The following is a 25102-nucleotide window of genomic DNA, read 5'->3' on the forward strand; positions in this document are numbered from 1 at the left end:
TGAATACAAAGAAGAAAATGAAAAGTTGCACCTATCCAAAGGAAATCAATTTCAAATATTTTGTTTAGAGTGGGAAACTGTGAAAAGCTCAGAACCTGTTAAAGAGACGGTCCAGACAACTCAGAGCCCAACTCCAGTTGAAAAGGAGACAGTGGTCACAACCCAGGCAGAGGTTTTCCCTCCTCCTGTTGCTATGTTGCAGGTTAGTGTTGAAGTGGGTCTGTTTTTTTTTTTTTTTTCCTTAATGTGTTCTTTTACATTTCTGTTTTTAATCATGTATTTACTTTATCAAACCGGAATGAAAATCTCCATATCAGAATAAATGGTTGTCAGTAGTTTTAGGGAAAAGAATATTTCTTTTAAATCTCTTGGAAAAAAAAAAAAGTCTGCTAATGCTGTGGTATCATTGTGCTTAACACATTAAAATAAAGATAAATATGGAAATATTGTTTCTGAGAACTCACAGGATTTTTTTAGATTCATGTTTTTCTGAGGAGTCAAATTGATAGAACAGTAAGTTATTTTAATGAGTTTAATCAAATACTTTTTGAAAAATTATTTTTAGAAATGATGTCATTCGTATTTAAATATGTTTATTGAACAAATATTTATTGAGTACTGGCTCTGTGACACTCTTCTAGGTATCAGTGAAAAACCCCCACAAATCTCTGCCCTTTTGGAGCTTTTATTCTCAATAGTGGTGACAGAAAATGTAAAATAAATATGATTATGAGATCCTATGGAAGGAAAAAGGTAGCATAAGGCTGATCTATTTTAAATAGAATGGTGAGGATAGACCTAATTGAAAATGAGAAATTTGAGCAATGACTTAAAAGCACTAAGGGAATTAACCATGTGGATATCTGATGAAGAACATTCTGTTCAGAGGCAACAACCAGTGCAAAGGTCCCACACCAGGAATATGTTGGTGTGGTCCAGGAGTGTTAAGTGGGCTAGAATAAAGCCAGTGAAAGGCAAGTTAGTTGAAGATAAATCTTTCTAAGGACTTTGGCTTTCACTTGGAATGAGATGAGGATGGTGGGTCTTTACATGTGACAAAAAGAGAGAGAGATGAGGAGCCATTGGAGGATTCTGAGCAGAGGAGTGACTTGATCTGGCTTACAGTTTTAAAGAATTGCACTGGTTACTACTTTGAGACTAGGCTGTAGTGAGCTTTGAGTAGGGAGACCAGTTAAAAGACAGTTGTAGCAATCCAGATGAGAGCTGGTGATGGCTCAGAATAGACTTCTGGAGTGTCTGTTGCACTGGAGGTAATGAGAAAATAGTGGAGGTAATGAGAAATGGTCAGATACTAGGTGTATTTTGAAGGTGTTGTAACTAACAGGACTTTTCCTAGTGTGATTGGATTTGGGATTATTATGAGCAAAAGCAGAGGCAAGGTTTTTAGTCCAAGAAATTGGAAAGATAGAGTTACCATTAACTGAGACTGGGAAAGACTGTGAGAAGAGTTCTTTTGGGAAGGATGACTGGAAAATCAGTTGTTTCATACGTGTTAGGTAGAAGTATCTTTTTGTCAGCACACTTGGGATGTTGAACAGACACTTGATGTAACGTGAAATTTAGAACAGAGCTAAAGCTGTGGTGCAGATGAATACTTGCGACTTGTACCTAGAGTGAGTAAAAGGTACTTATGCTAGGATTAGAAAATAAATTTATGAGAAATTTAAGCCATTCTAAAGCTGTTATTGACATGCTTCCTAATGGTGGTTAGGTTGCATAGCATAGGTGTTACTGAGTGGGAGATGGCAATTTAAAATGGAGCATAATACTCAGTTTCGAACTAGGTGACCATTAGTTTACATCACTTGAATGAAAGATCAAATTCATAATCTCCAAGTAAAAACTATCTGTTGAATAACATGGCCTTGTTTTTACCCTAAGTCGGTTCACTTGCAAGTATACAAAAAGGGGGCATAAAACCCTTTTTAATAGTGTTTGTTACCATCCTGAAAGAGAAATAGAATAATTTGCCTTTAGTTGTTCCAAGATGCAGGTGAATAAACTGATGACTGAACTTTTTTGTCTGTCCACAAAAGATTCCAGTGGCGCCAGCCGTGCCTACAGTTAGTTTAGTCCCACCAGCATTTCCTGTGTCGATGCCGGTTCCTCCTCCTGGATTTAGTCCGATTCCTCCACCTCCTTTTTTACGAGCAAGTTTTAACCCTTCACAACCACCACCTGGTAAGGAATTTTTGTTTTAATATTTGAACTCTATTTAGATTATCCTTTAAGTTGTTGTTCTTTCAGATTTAAATACCATAGAGCAGTGGTTCTGAGACCTTAGCATGCATAGGCTTGTTACAGCGCAGATTGCTGGACCCAGCCTCCACTGTTTTTGCTTTACTCGGTTTGTGGTAGGGGCCAGAGAGTTTTCTTTTCTAACTTGTTCTCAGAATGCAGATTGGTGGGAAAAGAAGCACTGGCACAGAAAAATAGAATTTCTTTAGAATAATTGAAAACCATGGCCAGGCATGGTGGCTCACATCTGTAATCCCAGCACTTAGGGAGGCCAAAGTGGACAGATCACTTGAGGTCAGGAGTTTGAGACCAGCCTCACCAACATGGTGAAATCCCATCTGTACTAAAAATACAAAAATTAGCCAGGCGTGGTGGCTCAGGTCTGTAATTTCAGCTACTCGGGAGTCTGAGGCAGGAGAATGGTTTGAACCTGGTAGGCAGAGGTTGCAGTGAGCCAAGATCACACCACTGCGCTCCAGCCTGGGTAACAGAGCAATACTTTGTCTCAAAAAGAAAAAAAGGCAAAAAAAAAAAAAAAAAAAAAAAAGAATTACTACTCTTAATGTAAAATTTCTGTTGCAGTTTTTATATGTTCTCTAATAATTATCAGCATTTCATCAGAAAATTTGCGTTGTCCCTCCTAAGAATCAGTAGGCTCCATTTAGACATTAGAAATTATATTTAAAAGGCTAATTGAATTTGTAATACTTCATTTTGACCTAATAAATTATTTTTATTCTTTAAATATGGAAGACTTCACAAATTTGTGTGTTATCCTTGCACAAGAGCCATGCTAATCTCTGTATCATCCCAATTTTAGGGTATGTGCTGCCAAAGCAAGTACTGACCTAATAAATTACTGATAAACCAAAAAAAAGTTTCTTGAATTAGATTTTCCAGGTATAGATTACTTAAACACAACTAAATATATAGTTTAAGATAGAGGTTTTAGGCTGGGCATGGTAGCTCACACCTGTAATCCCAGCACCATGGGAGGTTGAGGTGAGAGGATTGCTTGGGTGCGGGAGTGCAAGACCAGCCCAGGCAAAGTGACACCCTGTCTGTACAAAAAATAAGAAAGTAGCCAGGCGAGGTGGTACACACCTATAGTCCCAGTTACTCAGGAGGCTTGAGCCCAGGAGGTGGAGGCCACAATGAACTGTGTTCGCACCACTACACTGCAGCCTGGGTGACAGAGTGAGACCCTGTCTCAAAAAAAAAAAAAAGAAAGCTTTTATTATTAGACTATGGGAGATTAGGTTAGAAGAATGATGGAGAGATACTTGTGAACTCCTGGAAGCAAGAGATCCTCCCAAAGTGCTGGGATTACATGTATGAGCCACCGTGCCCAGCCTAAAAGCTCCACCTTAAACAATGTAAGCAGTTATATGTATTTACTTTATGAGATACCCGTTTAAGTTACAGTTTTTACCTAGAAACTCTAATTCAGGAATTTTGTTATCAAGTTTATTGGGTCAAAACAATATATATATTGTTTTTCCAAATTAAAATGTATTTGAATTCATTAATTATTTGCATATTATAAGAGAAGAAATACAGTATGTTGACTTCTGTAACTTAAGTTCTTAGATGTTGGGTAGAGTTTTTAGCAAGACTAAAAAATAAATTTGTTGTCTGAGAATGGTTGTAATTTATAGGTCATGTAATTGTAAATGTTTTAAATTACAGTTTAACGTGTAATAGGAAATTGATACAGATTTTAATAACTTTATTTTAAATATTGAAAAGTTTAATTTTCTCTGTGATTTCAAAATTAAATATTTCAGAAATTTTTAAGTTATTATTTCAAAAATCATAACCATATAGGCTTTATAAAGTCGTTCCTTATTAATTTGTTGAAAAATCATGTATTTTTATTCTTTTCTTACTTTTAGCCACTTTTTTAAATGTACAAAAGGTATATCTTATTAAAAATATTAAATATGTGTATCATATAATTTACCACAAAACTTAGTTACAATCAGGATTGTGAGAAGAGGAACAAACCTTGAATATCAAAGTAGATTTTATAGTTTAAAATTATTTTAGTCATTATTTTCTAGTTGAATGTAATGGTAGCTTTGTATTTCAAAAAGTGCAAAGAAGCAGATTTACAGTGTGATATTTAAAATGATTAAAAAGCTGAGCGCCATGGCGTTTGCCTCTGGTCCCAGCTACTCGGGAGGCTGAAGTAGCAGGATGGTTTAAGCCAGGAGTTTGAGACCAGCCTGGGAAACATAGACTCGGTATCTAAAATTAATAATGTAATTGAAATCATTAAAAAGTCAATATTAAATAGAAGATTTGCTTCAATGCTTAAAACATAATATGTGTTATCCAAAGAAACAGAAACATTTTGATCTAGTGAGTAAACACGCGTATCAAATAAATAAAATGGCATATATAAACAGTTTACCTGGCTCCTATTAATCTTTGATTTTACAGCACCATAGAGCATGCTACAGGACTTGAATGGGTAAATAAATAGAATGTTCTCATAAATCAGGATCTCTTTGCTTTACCTAGCTTATTAGGGATCAAATAAGGCAGCATATATAAAAGCCATTTTTAAAATAGAAAAAAAATATATAAATATGAGGTTGTAGTCCATTTTAAGAATATGAAGTTTCGTTTGTAGCTATTTGAATCTTTGATTTAAAGTAAGTAATTTTTCTTGTGCTATTTTTTGGGTTCTTTTTTTTCCATGTAGGTTTCATGCCGCCTCCAGTTCCCCCACCTGTTGTGCCACCCCCTGCAATTCCACCAGTAGTACCAACATGTAAGTTTTCTACTTTTAGAGTTTTCTTTACTCATGGTAGTGTTAGTTTCAGTGTGTCAGTTCTCATTCTTGTGAATTACTGTTAATATTTTTATTATGAAAGCTTTAAGACAAATGCATGTTAGATAATTTCTGAAATATTAATGGTAAATGATAGTTCTTATTTAAATTTGCTTGATTGTCTTAAATTGTCTTATGATTGGTTTTATTTTAGTCAAAATTCAGAGAAGGTCCTCTCATCCTATTTGTGTTTTTTGTTTTGCTATGTGTATTAAATGTCTTAATGTTAGTCCAGTCCTGCCCCAGTCCTCCCTTTTTTTTCTCCTTCGGTTTCTTTAGTGTTTATGGGTTAATGGATTTTTTTACTTCTAGTCAGTTGCATTTTTTTTTTTTTTTGAAGTGCAAATTGTTTCATCTTTGGATGGTGGGAGACCTGTGTTGCCTCCCTGTCACATTAGTTTTGAGAGCTACTTAGCTTTTTGGCCCAGTATATCCCAGACAAATCTTGTGTTTTCCTCCCTCCAATCTGAGAGTCGGCCATTTTTCCTATTGGGGTACGTACGGTATCTAGAGAATTCACTCTGGGTACTAGATTCTCATTTTGCTCTTGGGTTTTCATTGAGTCTAGGAACTTTTAGTGGACAGAACTAGAAAATGTGCATTTTGAACAGAAGAAAATGAATAAGCACTATTAACAAATTAGCTACTTTGATTTTTATATTTGCCTGTGTTCTCATATACTGAAAACAGTAACATGATTGCTTTTCATTATTGTACAATACAGACATACACATAGTAGTTTGAAAGTAGTGTTACTGCCAACAAGGCTGCTGGATGAAACTAAGATTTTTCTCCCACTTTTTTTTATCCCAAAGGTGTATAACATAACTAGGGGTACATGTGCATGTATCTATAAATATTTGTTTGTTACGTGAGTAACCTATATAACAAACCTGTACATGTACCCCTGAACCTAAAAGTTTAATAAAAAAATGTATCATCAAATTACTGTTTATCAGGGTTAACTGAAATAAATCTTTTCATTTGTAGTTGTGGTGCCAGTTTCATATGTGATTTTTTTTTTTTTTTACATTTTTATGGGATATACACTCTAGCCTACTTGGTTTTGATATCTGTATTTTCTTTACTAGAGTAGACATTTCAAAAGTAATGCAACATAACAGTAAATACAGACATTTATTCATTTCCTTTTTCCTGTCATTGGACGTTACAGAAATGCTTAATATACCCTTTTAATAATTTTTTCATTCTAGTCTACTCTTTTTGTACATTAATTCTCCAAGCTTCTAAAAAACCTTTAGTAATTTAGGGAAGACTACCTCAAAAATTAGACTTGAAGAGTGTATGTGATATATAAAGATTTTAACTTTTGATTATCTAATTCATTTTCCTTGTATTCTTAAATTTTGTCTCCCTTTCAGTGTTTACATAGCTTTAAAATTTGGCCGGGCATGGTGGCTCACGCCTGTAATCTCAGTACCTTGGGAGGCCAAGGTGGGTCAGAATTGTTTTAAGAAAACCTAGAAGTAGGAATTAGTGGCCGGGCGTGGTGGCTCAAGCCTGTAATCCCAGCACTTTGGGAGGCCTAGGCAGGTAGATCACCTGAGATCAGGAGTTCAAGACCAACCTGGCCATCATGGTGAAACCCTGTCTCCACTAAAAATACAAAAATTAGCCGGGTGTGGTGGCTCACGCCTGTAATCCCAGCTACTCGGGAGGCTGAGGCAGGAGAATCACTTGCTGAGATCACGCTACTGCACTCTAACCTGGCCAACCCAGCGAGACTCCATCTCAAAAAAAAAAGATAGGTTTAAAAGTGTTTCTTTTTGTTATTGTTGGTTCATTAGGAAGAATTGTTTATTCTTTCTGAAAATTAGACAAAGTGTTGAGAAGTCATTTCTGAATTCACTATTCACAGAGGGTAACGAGAGCCCACCTCCCAATTTTTTCCTAGTTCACTAATTTTGGAAAATATGCAGTCAATTAATGGAAAAAGAGAAATAGTTGTGTGCCAGATGCTATCCCAGTTGCCTTTGCTGTCTCATTTAATTCTCTTAATTCTCATACATGACCACAGATGGTTTTATTTTTGTAGCTCTTGTATGCTAACAGTTTTTCCCGGGTAATCTAGAGTTACATATGAAGATAAAACATTTCCTAAGTTCTACAAGTATGATTTTACAGTGTTCTAAGTGACATAAATTGTACTAAAAATTTTAATTGTGTTATTATTTTATATTCCTCTGGTTGTGGTTTTTAATATGTGTGACAAATGCCCTTAGGGATATCTCTACCCATTCTTTAAGATGGAAAGTTTATAGCTTCATATTTGTAGTCCACCTTATGTATTCTCATCTGATGAGTTTCTACCTTCATTTGATAAAAGGTAATGTTAAATGAATGTTAGGACCTTAGTACATTGTAATTGCAGGGGGATTGGGCAGATTTTCATACTCATACATTTCAGTCTGCACTAGTCAGTTCTGTATGTTTAGACATTCACTTATCTGGCATTCCTAGAAAATTATTAATTTTTTTGTTACTAGAATTTACTTTTTTTTGAGTGCTGGTCTTAACATTTTTGGTGAAATATTTCTGAAAATTGTTAGTTTTCCCTATTTTTGGATAAAGCTTTCTAAATGTAATTTAGCCTCTTCATGATGACTCATTTTGTCATTTGAGCATTGGTTATTATATATAGTGTGCTTAGTAATACAGAGATGCCATTATAAATTAAATACTCAAACTGCCAGAAAACTTAGCACGTGAATTGACTCATTAAATCTGAAATATGTTTTTCTCCTCTTTAAACAGCTTTAGTGCAGCCGTCATTATCCATGACCCCGGAAACTGTGAAAGATGTTGGGTTTGGTAGCCTTGTTATACCGGGTGGCTCTGTTGCCAGCAATCTTGCTACTTCCGCTCTGCCAGCTGGAAATGTTTTTAATGCTCCAACTAAACAGGCAGAGCCTGAAGAAAAAGTACCTCATCTGATAGACCACCAGATTTCTTCTGGTGAAAACACCAGATCAGGTAAATAATAATACAATTTAAAAAAAATTAAGTCTAAGCTAGGTTGCCCCTCTGTATTTGTTGTTTAATTCTGGGGTAGCATGCATTTGTAACCACTTCAATCTACAAATGCTGAAATATTGCACTTTTTAAAAAAGAGATCACTATGTGCTAAAATTTCTATTTGAAAAAAGTGGCCTTCTGTTCAGGATAATCTGGATTTCAGTTCCATTAAGACCCTCACACCACCACCCCTTTTTTTTGTCTTATTGGAACTACTTCAATGTGTTGTCAAAATAATATTACACAAAATCTGTATACTTACCGGAAGATAAAAATGAACAAGTATTGGGTGTAAATAACTTCTACCAGGAACTTACTTCTAATAGGTATTATCCAGCTAGCTCTAGAAGATAAATATGGTGTTTGAAAGCAGTAAGTCCTTTTTCTGTAGTCTCACTGTTGGTACATTAAGAATTATGGTTTAGAGGCACTTGACCTTGATGCCTGTTTGAGTCTCTTCCAAATGTGCTTTCCTTTCTTTTCTTTCCTGTCCTAAAGCCTTTTAAATCTCCACTTGTGTTCTTAAAAAAAAAAAAAAAAAAAGAATTATGGTTTAGAAAGGTTTTTATTAAAGGTGGAAAATCAGTATAATACCTGACATTTTTTTTAACTTAAAAAGATTTCATGTAGTAGCTAATGTACCTTGATTACTGGGGGATACAAGTAGCTGATTAAGCTAAAATTATTGGAAACTTTTGACTGTTATTTTGAGTTTTCTCTTTTCTTTTTTTTTAGTGATTCCAAATGATATTTCAAGTAATGCTGCAATTTTAGGAGGACAGCCACCAAATGTGACAAGCAATTCTGGAATTCTGGGAGTCCAAAGACCAAATGTATCAAGTAATTCTGAAATTCTTGGGGTCCGGCCATCTAATGTTTCCAGTAGTTCTGGGATTATTGGAGCCCAACCACCAAATATTCTAAATAACTCTGGAATATTGGGAATACAGCCACCCAGTGTGTCAAGTGGTTCTGGACTTTTGGGAGTGCTACCCCCAAATATACCTAACAATTCTGGACTTGTAGGAGTACAGCCACCAAATGTTCCAAATACTTCTGGACTTCTGGGAACACAGCCACCAGCTGGACCTCAAAACTTACCCCCTTTAAGTATCCCTAATCAAAGGATGCCCACAATGCCAATGTTAGACATTCGTCCAGGACTAATACCACAGGCACCTGGGCCAAGATTCCCTTTAATACAGCCTGGAATTCCACCCCAGCGGGGAATCCCACCCCCATCGGTACTTGATTCAGCTCTTCATCCACCACCCCGTGGACCTTTTCCTCCAGGAGATATTTTTAGTCAGCCAGAAAGACCTTTTTTAGCTCCTGGAAGACAAAGCATAGACAATGTTGCTAACCCAGAAAAAAGGATACCACTTGGGAATGATAACATTCAACAGGAAGGAGATAGAGATTACCGGTTTCCTCCTATAGAAACCAGGGAAAGCATTAGTAGACCTCCCCCTGTGGATGTTAGAGATGTGGTTGGGCGGCCTATAGATCCAAGAGAAGGTCCTGGACGGCCTCCACTAGATGGTAGGGATCATTTTGGAAGACCTCCTGTAGATATAAGAGAGAATCTTGTGAGGCCAGGTATAGATCATCTTGGTCGAAGAGACCACTTTGGCTTTAATCCTGAGAAGCCCTGGGGGCATAGAGGAGATTTTGATGAGAGAGAGCATCGGGTTCTACCGGTCTATGGTGGTCCAAAAGGCTTACATGAAGAAAGAGGTAGATTTCGGTCTGGAAACTATCGATTTGATCCTAGAAGTGGTCCTTGGAACCGAGGATTTGGACAAGAAGTTCACAGAGATTTTGATGACCGCAGAAGACCCTGGGAGAGGCAAAGGGACAGGGATGACAGAGATTTTGATTTCTGCAGAGAAATGAACGGAAATCGTCTTGGACGAGACAGAATTCAAAACACTTGGGTTCCCCCTCCTCATGCTCGGGTTTTTGATTATTTTGAGGGGGCCACTTCTCAACGAAAAGGTGATAATGTGCCTCAGGTTAATGGTGAAAATACAGAGAGACATGCTCAGCCACCACCTATACCAGTACAGAATGATCCTGAACTTTATGAAAAACTGACATCTTCAAATGAAATAAACAAGGAGAAGAGTGACACAGTTGCTGATATAGAAAGTGAACCAGTGGTAGAAAGCACAGAAACTGAGGGGACATAATCATCACTCAGTAGGTAAAAGATACCTTTTGTAAAGTTGTCATCTCTCTGTAATAGATAATGGCTGACTGGACCATAGTTGTTCACTTTTGTCTGCCAGAATTAAGTTAATCTGATGTTCATGTTCACCTTTCTCTTAAAATAATTGTACAACTGACTTGTATAGACATTGTTCTTAATATGAACATGGTAGGTAAACTTTTTTTTTTATTTTTCTGATAAAATATAAATGTTGGCCCCAGATTCTTTTAACGTCAAGGAAATGAATAACAGCTTGTCAGAGACTTCCTATGGAAGAAAGAATTTTTTAGATAACTATCATTAGGTTGGATATGGTAATAGATATATTTCAGAATAGCAAGTCGTGGTATATCTTATCCATATCTTTAGGCTGCTGCAGAATTTTAAGGTTATAGATAAAGCTGTGATATTTTATGCAAAGACTGGCTCTAGGTATTTGAGGAGCACAATACAGAGATTTTAAAAAGTGATTTTGTAAAATCTACACTATGGTCTCTGTTTCTCCAAAGTAAGTGTTTGTGATTTGTTCCTCATACTGCAGTGAGTAAAAAAGACACAAGAAAACAACAACGTAAATATTAAAGTACGTTTCAATGTTGGGTGAATTTTGTTTTTAGATGCCAATAAAACTTATTTGTTTGATAACAGTGTTCTAGGAATTGTATTTTTTTAACCTATAAATTCTTAAAACCTTGAATTATTACTAGCATGTGCTTATATTTTGCAAAAGCTTTCTATCGTAACAACAATGAAGAACTCTGTGGTGGAAAAAGCATGTACTTTGATATAAAAATCATGCAGCCTCCTCAGTATGTGTATGATATCTGTGTATGTTTATTGTGGAAGTCGTGTAGCTTTTTTCTGTTTCTCTGTATGTCCGTCTTCATGCACATACAGAGAAAATAGAAAGTTGAAAAAGTTTGGATAATAAAATATTCTTTAAAATCTGGTAGAAAATTGGAGAATGTGGGTAATTAACATGGGTTATAGTTAAAGCTCTTAGTCTTGATGAAGGTAAAATAAGAGATACTATAAAGAGATACATTGGTAGTTTGGCAGTTCTATTTTTAATACAGATAAGCAGGAAGCCAGTTTTAGCATGGAGCCAAATTTCACATAAATGCTTGCATTGCTTTGTTTCACACTATATTTGCTATTCTGCATAGGTAGTACTGACACTAAAGTACTCACTGGTCACGTGCCTGGAGTTAATTTCTTAATTACACAAAATGTGTAGTGGCGCTGGTGGACTTAAAGACATTAGTATGTATACCAGGAACAAAATACCCATTATGTGTTTTGTAGGACTCTGGATAACACTGTAGCCTCCAAGGTAAACTGAGTAGGAAAAAATTGGGGGTTGGCTTCCTGTTTGTTTTTGCTTTTAATTTTTATTTGCTGTTTGTTCTCGTTTAGGTTTTACTTACATACACAGATATAACACCATTGGTGTTTTTTAGTTTCTAATGGAAGGCTTTTATTTGGTTCTATGAATAGTCATTTTGTTTCCAGTGCCTTCCCAGCAATTCATCATTTGCTCTGTTTATCCAAAATTTCTAAGCAAAGATAGCTCCAAGAAATGATAGAATACACCAGACATTTAAAATTGGATTGGTGTTGCCTAGCTCTGATGACCTAGAGAGCTATAAAAACTTTAAGGTTCCTGGCCAAAAATAAAAGACGACTTACAAGTTCTGAACAGAGATAGTACAGTATTTAGTTATTTAGAAAAGTAAAGAGTAAAAATATTTAAATGGTATTTATTTCCAAGGTAATTCAGTTCAATCAACAATTTGAGTTGGTTTCAGCTCTTTTTTCCTTAGGGTAATGAGGAAAATCTTTTACATGGATGCAAAGTTTTAATGTTCAGGAAATATTGGCTTTGCCCTTAAGGAAATTGTATTGGCTGAGATTTCTCTCAAACTAGTTTAGTTGTGTTTACCATTATTAAAATTAAGTGACAGTCACTTGGATTAAGTAGCAATAAAAAGCATAAGACTTTCTAGTGATTTTTGATGCCAAGCTTTTTATCACTGTTGGGCCTTCATGTGTGTACTTAAAAAAAAATGTGCAAGCATTGCACTGGTTTAAAGATTCTAGTGGTGAAAATTACCTAACCAGTTATCCTTACCGTATCTAGAAACCAATCTTGGAAATGTGTGATGACACTCTTTTAAAATAGTTGAAAGAAGTTATCATGTGCTTGTTCTTATGTCCTTGTTTTTTGTTGTATAGAATTTAAGTGAAAGGAGATTATCTTCATTCAGAATTTTCAAAACTCATAATTGCATTTGCCATTTTTTAAATGATGGGGAGAAAAGTTAATTATCTTACTTTGATACATTTGGCATAGGACCTATCACATTTTTTATGCTTTTGGTCACAATTCTGTCACTAGAATACTAGCAATTAGAAATGTGCAAGGAGTAACCTAACCACTTTAATACATTGGTTTGAAGTGTTGCAAGCAGTGATAACTAGACACCAAATCACGTAGTGTTTTAATTTGTGACATGTTAGTGATATGCCTTTCTGCAGTATTAGCAAACAGAACCCCTGATTTTTACATTTTTGTCTGTATTTAAACATTTCATTAAACATTAACTTGTGTTCTTAGCATAAATGCATACACTGATAGAAACTTACTTTGCATCATATTATAGGTAGAATGTTCCTTTATTTTAATTTTACTTCAATAAAGGGTAGACAAATAATTTGAAAGTATCGGAAGATGAAAATACTAGAAGTGTGAAATTATTTAAAACTCTGGAAGTAACTCCATATAATATTTAATTGATAAAAATGCATTCATTATTTAAGCTATTGCATTCTTACCAGAGCAGTTCCTTTTGTCCTGAGAGTTTAGTTGCTTCATTAAATTTATTTGCCATTTTTCATTCATGAAATATTATAGTTTAAGGAGCCACACATTTAGGGTTGTTTGGGGGTTAGGGGATGTTTTGTAAATTTAAAAAGGAGAAGTCATCTTTTTAATTTGAAAAAGTACTTTTTAAATAAACACTGTATTTCGTGGGATATAAGGTGCCATTGATTGTAAGAAACACCATTCAGAAGTAGACAGTGTTTCTAATATGACATGCTAGTGATTATAGATACATTCCTAATTCAGAGATAAATGTGAAGTTTCTTAGTATCAAATAAATACAGTATTATTGAAATGGACTTTCAGTTTAGTGAGAGTATATGAACATTACTGTTACTCAGTTAATTTGAATAAATTTTCTACCAGTCTAAACTTTTTTTTTTTTTTTTTTGAGATGGAGTCTCGCTCTGTCACCCAGGCTGGAGCGCAGTGCTGTGATCTCCGCTTACTGTAAGCTCTGCCTCCCGGGTTCTGGCCATTCTCCTGCCTCAGCCTTCCAAGTAGCTGGGACTACAGGCACCTGCCACCATGCCCCGGCTAATTTTTTTTGTATTTTTAGTAGAGATGGAGTTCACCATGTTGGTCAGGATGGTCTCGATCTCCTGACCTCGTGATCCACCCGCCTCGGTCTCCCAAAGTGCTGGGATTACAGGTGTGAGCTACCGCACCCAGCCCAGTCTAAAGTTCGATACACACACACACACACACACACACACACACACACACACACACCCACCCCTCACCCCAAGTGATTTAGAGAATATTTTGTTTTTCCTCACTATTATATCTTATATATATATATAAAAGATATCTATTAAGCTTTCTGTTCTTTATATATATATATATATAAGCTATCTAACATAAATATATATCCAACATAATATATATTTGTTAGATGGGCACAACCTGTAATGAACAAGAAGATTCTAATATTAAAACTTCGTTATACCTTATGTGCCTTCATCATCATTACTTTATTGGGTGCTATATTAATAAAATACTTGGCTTTTAACTTACAAAGAAAACTTTAACATATTTCTCTTTAAAAATATCTTACTTACATAATATATAGAAAGGCAAGTATCTTTATATTCATTTTTAAGTTAGGCAAAATAAAGGTCTAAATTATTTGAAGTGGTCATACTATGGTGTGGCACAGAATTATAAATCTTTAATATTGTTCATGCTGTCGTTTTATATATGATATCTTTTAAACTGACAAATTGTAGACACTGAAAATTTGTTACATCTGAAGAAAAATATTAGTATAATTTTTAATGGAAGGTTTAAAAAAGAGAGATGTCTTGATATCCAGCGAAACTTTCTAAAACTAGAACATTTTAAAATTAAGAACCCAGATTGTTTTCTTTTGGTGGAAAGGCGTACTTTAAATACGGGCACATAAATATTGAAAGCAATTTGAGATGTCCTCTCTCTGTGGTCCTCAGGCAGGAAATATATAACAGAATCACCTGTGGAGCTCTCTGAAAATATTTTGGTGGGGGGATGGGGAGTAGAGGATGATCACCACAGACTTACTAATTCAGGATCTCCTGAGGGTGATAAATATATATATATAAAATAAATGCGTACACGCACCTTCCTGTGTATATATGGTTTTTTAAATCCCCACATACCACCATTTTAGATATATTAAAATATATACGTCTTTATTATACTGTGCACTTGAGATTCTTAACATTTTTTAAAATCCAGATATTTTAGTTACATGAAAGTATGTTTAGTGTTTCAACAAAGCATACAGTTAACTGGCAGTTGGTGTTGGAGGATGAATCAAAAGTAGAGAAGTCAGTTATCACAGCTTAAATTTAAGCATTAATCTAAAGATGAGTTATAGCAAGAAAGGGATGGAAGGAAGCATATGAGATGGTTTTGTAGGGAAGTATTTTTTTGTTACGCAAGTGAAACTTTTTAATGGAATACCTCAAGGAAAATTTACTTGATACATGTAATTAAATGTTTTGATTATAGAAAGAATCTCTTTGGAACAATACTTTAAGTGTTCAGGGTCTAGAAGTAATGTTATTAGTAAGACTACTTAGATATGCATGTCAAAACTAATGCAAATCAGTGATTTATTTGGGCATGAGCTTTGCTTAGGCATTTTTCATCCCCTCCACTTAAGTTCCTCCTTTTTCATCAGGCTCTTTTGCTCCCATATATACACTTAGAATGACTCGGGCTTCTTCTTGTCAAGTTTATTCACAATACAGAACAAATATTCTAATTAATTTGTAAAATATATATTGTATATCAAGGGATGGAATTGTGCTAATGGGCTAATTTCATATTGTATGGAAGACGTTAGACGCTTCAGTTATTGAGAGTGTTTTTGCATGGAGCTCAATAGATAGTTCAAGTATATTGTATTTGAACAGCAGTGGTGGAAATACAGCACCTGGTCGTCCTGTGTTGTTTGTTCCCTACCCTCTCCCGCCACTTCCATCCCCACCCCTGTGGGCAGCTATCATTGTTTTGTTTTATTTTTCTGCCTTTCTCAGAATTAGCCTCCAAATCCTTCTCATAGAGCACTCCAGGCTCCTTTTTGACCCCATCATTCCAGGCAAGGACTATCAATTGGATTTGTTGTTTGCATTGAAAGTCATTTGCTGCCCCTTCACTCAGTGATTATTTCTGACATCATTTCTAGCATTTAATTACCTCAAGTCTATGAAATAAGCTTTCTGTTCTGTAAATGACCAGCTGAGGAAGAAAACTAAGAGGAATGGAAAGACTTAACATTATTGGAACACTTTTTAAAATAGCACAAATTTTATTGCCCTTGGGTTTTTAAAACTGCCTTTAACAACAGCTAGATGTCTGGCTTTGGACAAGTTACTGAGCCTCTAAACATGATTTCTTATTAGCTAATTCATTATTAAAGATAATATTAGCTAATACTAAATGCACACATGCTATGTGACAGGAACTGAAATAATTGTATTACCTGCACAATATGATCCTTATGACAATCCTGTAAGGTAGTTATTACTTCACTGTTTTTCTGAAAAGAAACCCAAGTCACAGATTTAAGTTACTTTGCAGACTCACAGTTTTTAAGTATTGTAGTGAAGATTTAAACACTGTGTACCAGATTCAAAAATTAGTGTGTACCATCTGATAAAGTGCCTGACGTGATAGAGACTCACCAGATATTAGGCAGTGTATATGCAGAAAAACATAACCCAACCAGCTGTATGTTTACAGCCACAATTAACCACCAAATTGTTTTCATTGTTACAAACATAGATGGGGCTATCTCCTTTTCCTATAGCTAATTGCTTAAGTTTGATTTCTTAGATCTCCCTTCTTTCTTTTTCATTTTTCTTTTTCTGTTTCTTTTTTGTTTTCTTTCTTGAGATGGGATCTCGCTCTGTCATCCAGGCTGGAGTGCAGTGGTGCAATCATCGCTCACTGCAGCCTTGAACTCTTCTGCAGCCTTGAACTCTTCCCAGGCTCAAGTGATCCCTTCTGCCTCTGCCTCTGCCTCTGCCTCCGCCTCCCAACATGCTGGGATTATAGGCATGAGCCCCTATAGGCACCTGGTCCCTATTTTCATGATAGTTTTTTTTTTTTTCCCCTTAAAGTTATACCATGGCATAATATTTTTAAATTTCTTAATAACTGGCTATTTTGGAGGCAGGCATTTATGTTAAGATTTCTTTTTGAATACACTTTTTTCCTGCAAATTAAATAAAATTTAACACTCATATCTTTTAAAATGCTTGGTAAAGCAGAGCCAGTGATTGCTTACAAATCTATATTTTAGGATTTGGTTTTGGCAGCTTCTTTCCAAAATTTAACATTTATACACTGCATGTATAACTGAAACTTAGTACCATTTTCTTGTGCATAAAACTCCTATTTTAGGAATATTCCATGGCTTGAATTAAACAAAATGTGTCATTTTTACACATAGTAAGCATTTAGTGTTAGTGTTTATTCACCACTTACATTCATATGAAGAGTTTAGAAACTAGTCTTCGTCTTTGGTGGCAGTGGATAATTTACAGTTCTTTTACCTTATTAGAATATATAACCTGATTTTGTTTTATTTTTTTTTTTCAAGTCTTCTATTCAAGTCACTAAACTTTATCTTCATACAAGGTTTAATCCACAGCATGTCATGATGCTGGCCTTTGATAACTTTTTTCAAGAGTCCTTGGACAGATGACTCTTGACCATTGTGGCCATATTCTTACCTAATCCCCACATTGAAGAATGTGTTTATCAAGTTTATGAGTTATATTTCCACTAATCTTCGTAAAAGTAATTATCTTATTACATGAAATAAATGTTCTTGCACATGAACAAGCATTTTTTAATAACGAGTCTTTATTACTGAACTAAGTTTATACGTTAGCAAGGGTTTCAGTAAAATTTATTGAATATTTTAATTACAGCCCTCTGTTTTCATACATTTTGGCTAGCGAAATAGTCTGTTACCATAGGTTTAATGCACTCTCTACAAGGAGAGAGGGTTTTGAGGGTGGAGAGACTTGAACCTGTAATGTGGCAAGCATTCTATAAAATATATTTCAGAAATACCCTATTTGGTAGGCTTTGTTATCTTTTCTTTACAAGTAAAGAGGCGAATTCAAAAGATGCCTATGGTTGGTTACACAGCTTTTGATTTGCATAGGTATTTGAACCCAGGTTTTGCTGACTTCAGTGCTTTACCGTAAAAGATGCTTTTTTAGAATGGTAGATTTTAAGAGATGGTGTGTGTAATTAGTTTCCTGGGCCTCCTCCAACAACATAGAAAAAACTGGGTAACTTAACACAACATTTATTCTCTCACAATTCCAGAGGCCAGAAGTCCAAAATCAAGGTGCCAGCAGGGTGATGCTCTATGAAGGCTCTAGAGGAGAATCCTTCCTTCCTTCTTCCAGACTTGGGGCATTTCTCAGCAATCCTTGGTGTTCTTGGCTTGTAGATGCATCACTCCAGTATCTGCCTCCATCACCCTGCAGCTGCCTTTCCTCGTATGTTTTTGCTTCATCTTACCTTTGTGCATGTCTGTGTTCGAGTGTTCCTTTGCTTATGAGGACATCAGTTATATTCGTTTAGGAGCCTACCCTATTCCAGTGTGGTCTCATCTTAATTACATCTACCATGACCTTATTTCCAAATAAGGTTACATTTTCAGACATGGTAGTTAAGATTTTAACAGATATTTTGGGGGTGAGAGGACACAATTCAGTTGATAACAGCCTGTGACAAAATTGGGTAAATTGACAAACATCTTAAACACACAACACAGTGGAAGAGGCAGGCACACTGTAGAGTGATGAAATGCATCTTTCTAGAAATTCCATTTTAAAATTGTGTTACGAAATTTAAATACCTAATACATATATTACCATTAAACAGGATAGTCAGCACTACCTAATTTTTTAGCTGAATTTGTAATGTCCATACGTCTATGTTTCTTTAGTAATACTTGAACTAAAGGAATTTGCAAAGAAAACCCAATAATATTAGTATTACATAAAAAAACTAGTTACTGTGGATTTTTCTTCCATCCAGAAATAATACTGACTTTTAAAGGTGGAGTTTTTAGACTTCAGTAAACATAGCTACCCTGAAAATGTGCAGTAAGTTGTATCTTTTCACTTCTGTATGTTAGTGCTTTGAAAGAATGGGCAATGTTAGCAGTTTGTTTTGTCTGCTTATTAAAATTTTCTCCCTAGTGTGATGTGGCTATCATTTTGCCATTTCAGTGTCATATTAGAAATGGTTGTTTTATTTACCAAATAAATTAACCAATTTGTTCAATATTTTATATATTAGAAGGTTAATACTTTTTTACATTTTCTCACAGTTTATCTAGCAAAATTCATTTGATTAAGTAAAAAACAGCTTTGGGTCTGACTGAAATCCAACTTATGTAAGTATATAGGTCCTTACTAAGTAGGTGCCTTTTAACAAGGACCCCATAAGGTTTTTTTTTTTTTTGAGATGGTCTCGCTCCGTCACCCAGGCTGGAGTGCAGTGGTGCGATCTTGGTTCACTGCAGCCTCCGCCTCCTGGGTTCAAGCAATTCTGCCTCAGCCTCCCAAGTAGCGGGGACTACAGGCACGCGCCACCATGCCCTGCTAATTTTTGTATTTTTAGTAGAGACGAAGTTTCACCATATGGCCAGGCTGGTCTCGACCTCCTGACTTTGTGATCCGCCCACCTCAGCCCCTCAAAGTGCTGGGATTATAGGTGTGAGCCACCGCGTCCGGCCTCCTATAACTTATATAGAAATCTGAATGGAGGATTCTGTTTTTTGTTTTGTTTTGTTTTGTTTTTGAAGAGCACCAAAGCAATTAAAACACTGCTTGGCACATGGTACTATGTAGGTATTCACTGTTGCTTTGTCAATAATGGCTATTGGAGACTGGGACATCTAAGTGTTGTAGATTAATTGCAACCAGTTAAGGAATTAGGTATGCAAATTTGAGTATACAACCCAAAGTTTGGGGAAAAATGGAGTTGTATAGTTCTATCTCCAAAGCCTCAACTTTTTGAGCTCTATTTGTGTTTCTGGTCCTTAGTACCAACCTTTCAACACAGCTGTCTAATTCACTAGGCTATTGACCTGCTTCCTGTCATCTCAGGTGGTGGGTCTATCACGGAGAGATGACTGTGATGTAATTTCAGGAAAAATGATTAGAAAGTTTTCCTTCCTTTTGTTAATTGTCTAAATATGTTGAGATAGTAATAATTTACTGGTTAAGAAGTGTAGCTGATTTTCTTACTCAATTAAGTAGGAAAGTTTTAAGAGTAGATTTTTTCTGTGGGACTTGAAAGAGGCCGATTCTTTTGAAATGGAAAAAAGAGTTAGTTTCCCATGAAAATATTCATGATAAAGAAGTTATCACTGAAATAAATTAACCATTTCCTTAAATTGTGTCTGACTCAGTCCCTTGTATGAAACACCATATTTAGACAGTTTTTAAAGGTTGTTATACTTCTCCATATGATACAGAGAATTTGCAAAGCATGTTTAGAGCCATTTTATCCCAAAGTCTGTCAAAATTTGAGACCTTAAAAGAGGTATCTATTTGGGGAGAGAAATGAACTTATTTAACTAGCACTGATAGCAAAATCTGTGCAGTTATGAAATGTAGGGATTCTAGATACGTATATTCTAATACTGGAATCTAGTCATTCGTAATAGACGGTTTAGGAAAACACTAGGGATCTTGGCCCCAGTAGGAACCACAGAGCCCCAACGATGATACTTATCTGTACTTTTAAATGTAAAGCAGTCATTTAATTTCTTGTCAGAGCTTAAAAACATAACAGGTGGACTTTTTCGGGGATAATATTGTTGCCCTCACATTTCACTTAATAGTAAGGGTGTGTGTGTTAATGGATGAAGGAGAAATTCTGATGTAGGGGAGGGTTCATTATAAGTTATGGAAATAAAGACACTAGGTATTTTGTCCCAACCAACCTCTTTAGCTATGTTAGTATTCTAGTTATCCAATGACTGTAAACAAGAGTATGACCTTAGTATTTTTCTAAGCCAGCAAGCATCAGATGGAAGTGATTTTAAGAGGATATGTAGGAATCGTATTGCCATATCTTGCATAGTCATGATATCTACATTCATATAATTGAATGAGGCTAACACTTTGTAGTTAGTCATTAAGTCCTTTCCGGTATTTTGTAGGTATTTTTGTTTTTGCTTTTCCAGAGGAATACTTTGCCACTTTTCCCTTTGTTCTAAGCAGTTACGATTGCTCTTCATTCCTTTTTGTGGCTTCAAGTGGCTGGTGACCTGGTGGAAAAAGAAAGTAATTATGGAACACTGCCTTTTGTCTAGTTGTTTGTAAAATACCTACCTAGGCACACTGAACAAGAGCATCTATTACAGCTGGGAATGGGTGAGCAGGGTTTTTTGTTTGTTTTTTTTTTTGAGATGGAGTCTCACACTGTTGCCCAGGCTGGAGTGCAGTGGCATGATCTTGGCTCACTGCAACCTCCGCCTCCCAGGTTCAAGAGATTCTCATGCCTCAGCCTCTTGAGTAGCTGGGATTACAAGCATGCACTACCACGCCCAGCTAATTTTTGTATTTTTTGTAGAGACAGAGTTTCAGCATGTTGGCCAGGCTCGTCTCGAACTCCAGACCTCAAGCCATCTGCCTACCTTGGTGTCCCAAAGTGCTGGGATTACAGGTGTGAACCACCATGCCTGGCCTGAGCCAGGTTAATTTTTCATGATAAGGACTTTTAATTGCTCAACGAGTAATCTGACTTTACTTTTGTTTCTCCCTTGGCTATTTACATTTTTAGCTTAACATTTCAAATTAGTTTCTAATATTCTAATACAGCTCATAGTTGGAAATACATGTGTCTGTAGACACATACACATATATGCATGCGTGCATATGCGTGTTCTGTACCTTATCCTTAACCTTCAAGGAAGCCGTGTAGATTTTCTTTTGATCTTTTTTTTATTACGGTGCCTTGAGTATTCTCTCAGGAATTAGACAACTTAAAACCAGTATCATCTTTCTCTACGTAAGTCTCACATCTGTTTACCAAATTCTCAGCATTTAGGTTTTTTTTTTTAACTTATATATGCATGCATTTTATTCTGAATGTATGCCCGTGTCATAAGTTTTGTTACATCAGTTTCTTCTGGGATGTCTTTTTTTTCTGTGCAGCCACGGAACAATTGTGGTTTAGGAATAATTTCTTTCCTGCGAGGATCATCTCCATGTAGCTGAGGGATCTTACATACAAATTAATCTGACCGTGAGCTCTGAAAGGACAGTGGCTGGCACATCTTGGGTGTTTCATTCACCTGGGTGTGCTCAGTGACTGGAGAATTTACATCTAAACCCTTGAGTTCAGCATTATTCCCTGTGTATTTAAACATGTGCAGGAAGAATTAACATTTTTTGGGGGCCACCAGCCCTGTGTCTAGCCCATTGTTTGGCCTGGGCACGCCTACCAACTCCTCCCTGTAATGTCAAAATGGTACACATTGTTTCTGTAAAGTGACATCTTTCAGATAACTTGGTAATCTTTTTGTATATGCCTGCCTTTAATGGCCTGGGCGTTTTCACGAGTGTTCTTGAGTGAACATAACAACTTGAACCTCTTGATTTGCATGGTTTTGTGTCATTTTCCGGGTCAAAAGACTATCAAACCATTTTTACTTCAGTCCACTTACAGGGAGAGCAAGAACTAGATCGTTGAAGCCTGATACGTTTTCTCATCAGGAACAACTCAGTCTTCATTAGTATAATGACATCTGGGCGGGGTGGTGGCTCACGCCTGTAATCCCAGGACTTAGGGAGGCTGAAGTGGGCAGATCACTTGAGCTTACGAGTTTGAGACCAGCCTAGACAACATGATGAAACCCCGTCTCTACAAAAAATACAAAAATTAGCCAGTCGTGGTGTGCACCTGTAATCTCAACTACTCGGGAGGCTGAGGTGGGAGGATCACTTAAGCGCAGGAGGTTGAGGTTGCAGTGAGCCATGTTTGTGCACTGTAGCCTAGGCAACAGAGGGAGACCCTGTCTCAATAAATAAAATATAGAATAATGATATCTGTAAATTCTCCAGTAACCAGAGATTAGTACTAAATGTATACTCAATGTAGAGGAGAGTAAGCAAGAGAACCACCTATAATTTTCAAAGCAGTATACTACTGAGAGCTGGCTAAAAAATACACTAGCCTTCAGTCATTTTTGAGTCATTGATTCATATTCTGATTGATTATAGCCTAACAGTGCTCTTTCAAATTAGTACCCAGTGCTCTTAGTTGCTTGGGTACTGTGGTTCATTTTGGGGATTTGCTTTATCTACTTTGTTTGGACCAGCTGCCAAAAGTTCATTGAGACTGTACAAGGCTTCCGAGAGAGAGCAGATGTACCCATGGCTGAGTGAAAAAGCAGTGGACAGGCATGTGTCCGCTATTGGCCTTTGACCTTTTTGAGTCAATGTTTCAAGCAAGGAGAAACCTTTCTTCTATTGTGCTTTTTTGTGACTTTTTAAAGCTATTTTATGGACTTACTATTGGATATGATGGTTTGTTAACCACTATTCTCAACTCCTTTGTATCATGCTGATGAATGCAAAGTGAAGTACTTTTTTTCAATGAGTCAGTGCGCATGTTCAGGATTGATTCATGGGAATAAAAATAACGTTCAGCTAGTTGTATATTAAGAGTACATATAGGGCATGTTAAACAGAAGGTTTCTTGGGGTGATTTTTTTAAAAACCCAAAATCTTAAAAATCAAGTATTTATCTGGTTGGGGAATTAAGCCCAGGAAAGAAAGTATCCTAGAGAGGATACTCCTACCCATACAGCCTGATGCACACCCTTGGGCCCTCTTTAATATTACAACTTACTGAGTAAATGAGAATGCATAGCACTCTCAATGCCTTCGTGCCACCCTAATGATTGCTCTACCCTTCTGCTTTCAAAAGACAGTACAATCTGTAATTTACCTCTGTAACAGGACTATTAAGACCCTAACACCTTTGCTTCTGGCTTTCCCAAATCCTTCTGCTCTTAGTTTTCATCTGTAATTAAGAATCTTTCAAGCCCCAAAAGACGGACTCACATACTTCCTTTCCCACAACTTGAACAACAGAAAAAACCCTGAGCCTGGGGAAAGTTAACATTGTAATGTCCATCAGTATTGGAACTTACCTTCTTGTGCTACCACACTCTGGTTTTTGTCTAGATCCTTGAAAATAAAACGTAAAAGGTGCACCAGCATTTCTTTCCCTCTCCCAAGAGACAGATATGCTCTATCTTACAGCTGTGGCATATCCATTAATCTATCCCAGAACTCTACTGCTTAGCCAATGTTTTTCACATTTCTCCAGGCAGCCACTGTAAGTCACAGTTTTAGCATTAGATCTGAAACCTATTCTTCATTGCTGATCATGGAGCAATTTACCACATCAAATTGTATGCCTTTATTAACAGTCGTTAATGTTAGTTTGCAGTGTCCTTTTAGTTTGTACTGTACAATTTAGTACTTAGGATGATTTGTGAATTGTTACATGTTACTGCCCCTTGATTCACACCACATACCAATACCATTCTTTGTCTTCACTTGCCTTGAGATGCAAAAGTCACATCTTGCACAACTTAATCATTCACATGTTTATGTTCCTGAGTTAGTATTTTTAAAGGAATATAGAAAACATTTATTAGCTCTAAATTTTATAGATGTCATAATGCCCTAATGATATTTTAGCCTTTTCACCTCTGTATAGGGAAAGGAATCCTTAATGGAGATGTTAAATGGAATAACTGCAACTTTTGCCAATTGTTTTAGTTTTGACCTTGTCAAAATTGTTTTAAATCATTGTTAAAAACATACTAATACATGGCCTTTAAACCCAGTTAATTTTTTTCAGATGTTAAAACTTTATTTTTTAAAAAATGTTAAAGGGGCAATTTATTTTTATTGAACTGCTTTGAAAGAAGAAATTTTATAAGGGAACAGAATTGAAGTCAGAAAAGGACTCATATATTTGTGTTATTTTCAAAAGAAAACAAAACTAGTGAGAACCCAGTACAAAGATTGTTTTAGAAAAGCACAAGCATTGTTTACCACATTAATATATCCAGATTTTTTTTGAAATCAAGTTTTCGTGTTTATGAAATAATGGGCCCAGAGATGAATATCTAATGTGTTCCAAATGTATTAGACTAAAATATCCTGTGAACATGGAAATCAATGCATATGGCCTTTCTGACTTTTTAAAAAATTAGATCCATATTGTTAAGAAATGTTAAAAACAGCCTGGACACTGCGGCTCACGCCTGTAATCCTAACACTTTTGAGAGGCCAAGGCAGGCAGATCAGTTGAGGCCAGGAGT

General features: G+C 36.0%; 1 protein-coding gene and 1 non-coding gene across 25 annotated transcripts in view; one reads left to right on the forward strand and one right to left on the reverse strand.

The window, feature by feature from the left end:
• Nucleotides 1–25102, forward strand: part of SCAF8 (SR-related CTD associated factor 8) — a 228446-nt gene that overhangs the window by 89034 nt on the left and 114310 nt on the right. For 15 of the 24 annotated variants that reach the window (XR_001490106.4, XR_012433558.1, XR_001490104.4 and 12 more), the window contains 5 exons: nucleotides 69–202; nucleotides 2058–2202; nucleotides 4970–5038; nucleotides 7874–8092; nucleotides 8870–10340. Coding sequence is in view for 13 of the 24 variants with exons in the window: in XM_015448999.4 (XP_015304485.1) it covers nucleotides 69–202; nucleotides 2058–2202; nucleotides 4970–5038; nucleotides 7874–8092; nucleotides 8870–10326 (2024 nt within the window). In the remaining 11 variants the exon portion in view is untranslated. Of the gene's footprint in view, nucleotides 1–68; nucleotides 203–2057; nucleotides 2203–4969; nucleotides 5039–7873; nucleotides 8093–8869; nucleotides 10992–18060; nucleotides 18237–25102 lie in introns of those variants that run through there. The other 9 variants (XM_015448998.4, XM_015449000.4, XM_015449001.3 and 6 more) reach the window with 2 other exon arrangements.
• On the reverse strand, nucleotides 3000–3103 carry LOC123573172 (U6 spliceosomal RNA). Its single transcript, XR_006697915.2, has one exon. It is a non-coding gene; the product is annotated as a U6 spliceosomal RNA (small nuclear RNA).

This window comes from Macaca fascicularis, chromosome 4 (genome assembly GCF_037993035.2).
Source record: "Macaca fascicularis isolate 582-1 chromosome 4, T2T-MFA8v1.1".
In the NCBI taxonomy this organism is placed as follows: Eukaryota; Metazoa; Chordata; class Mammalia; order Primates; family Cercopithecidae; genus Macaca; species Macaca fascicularis.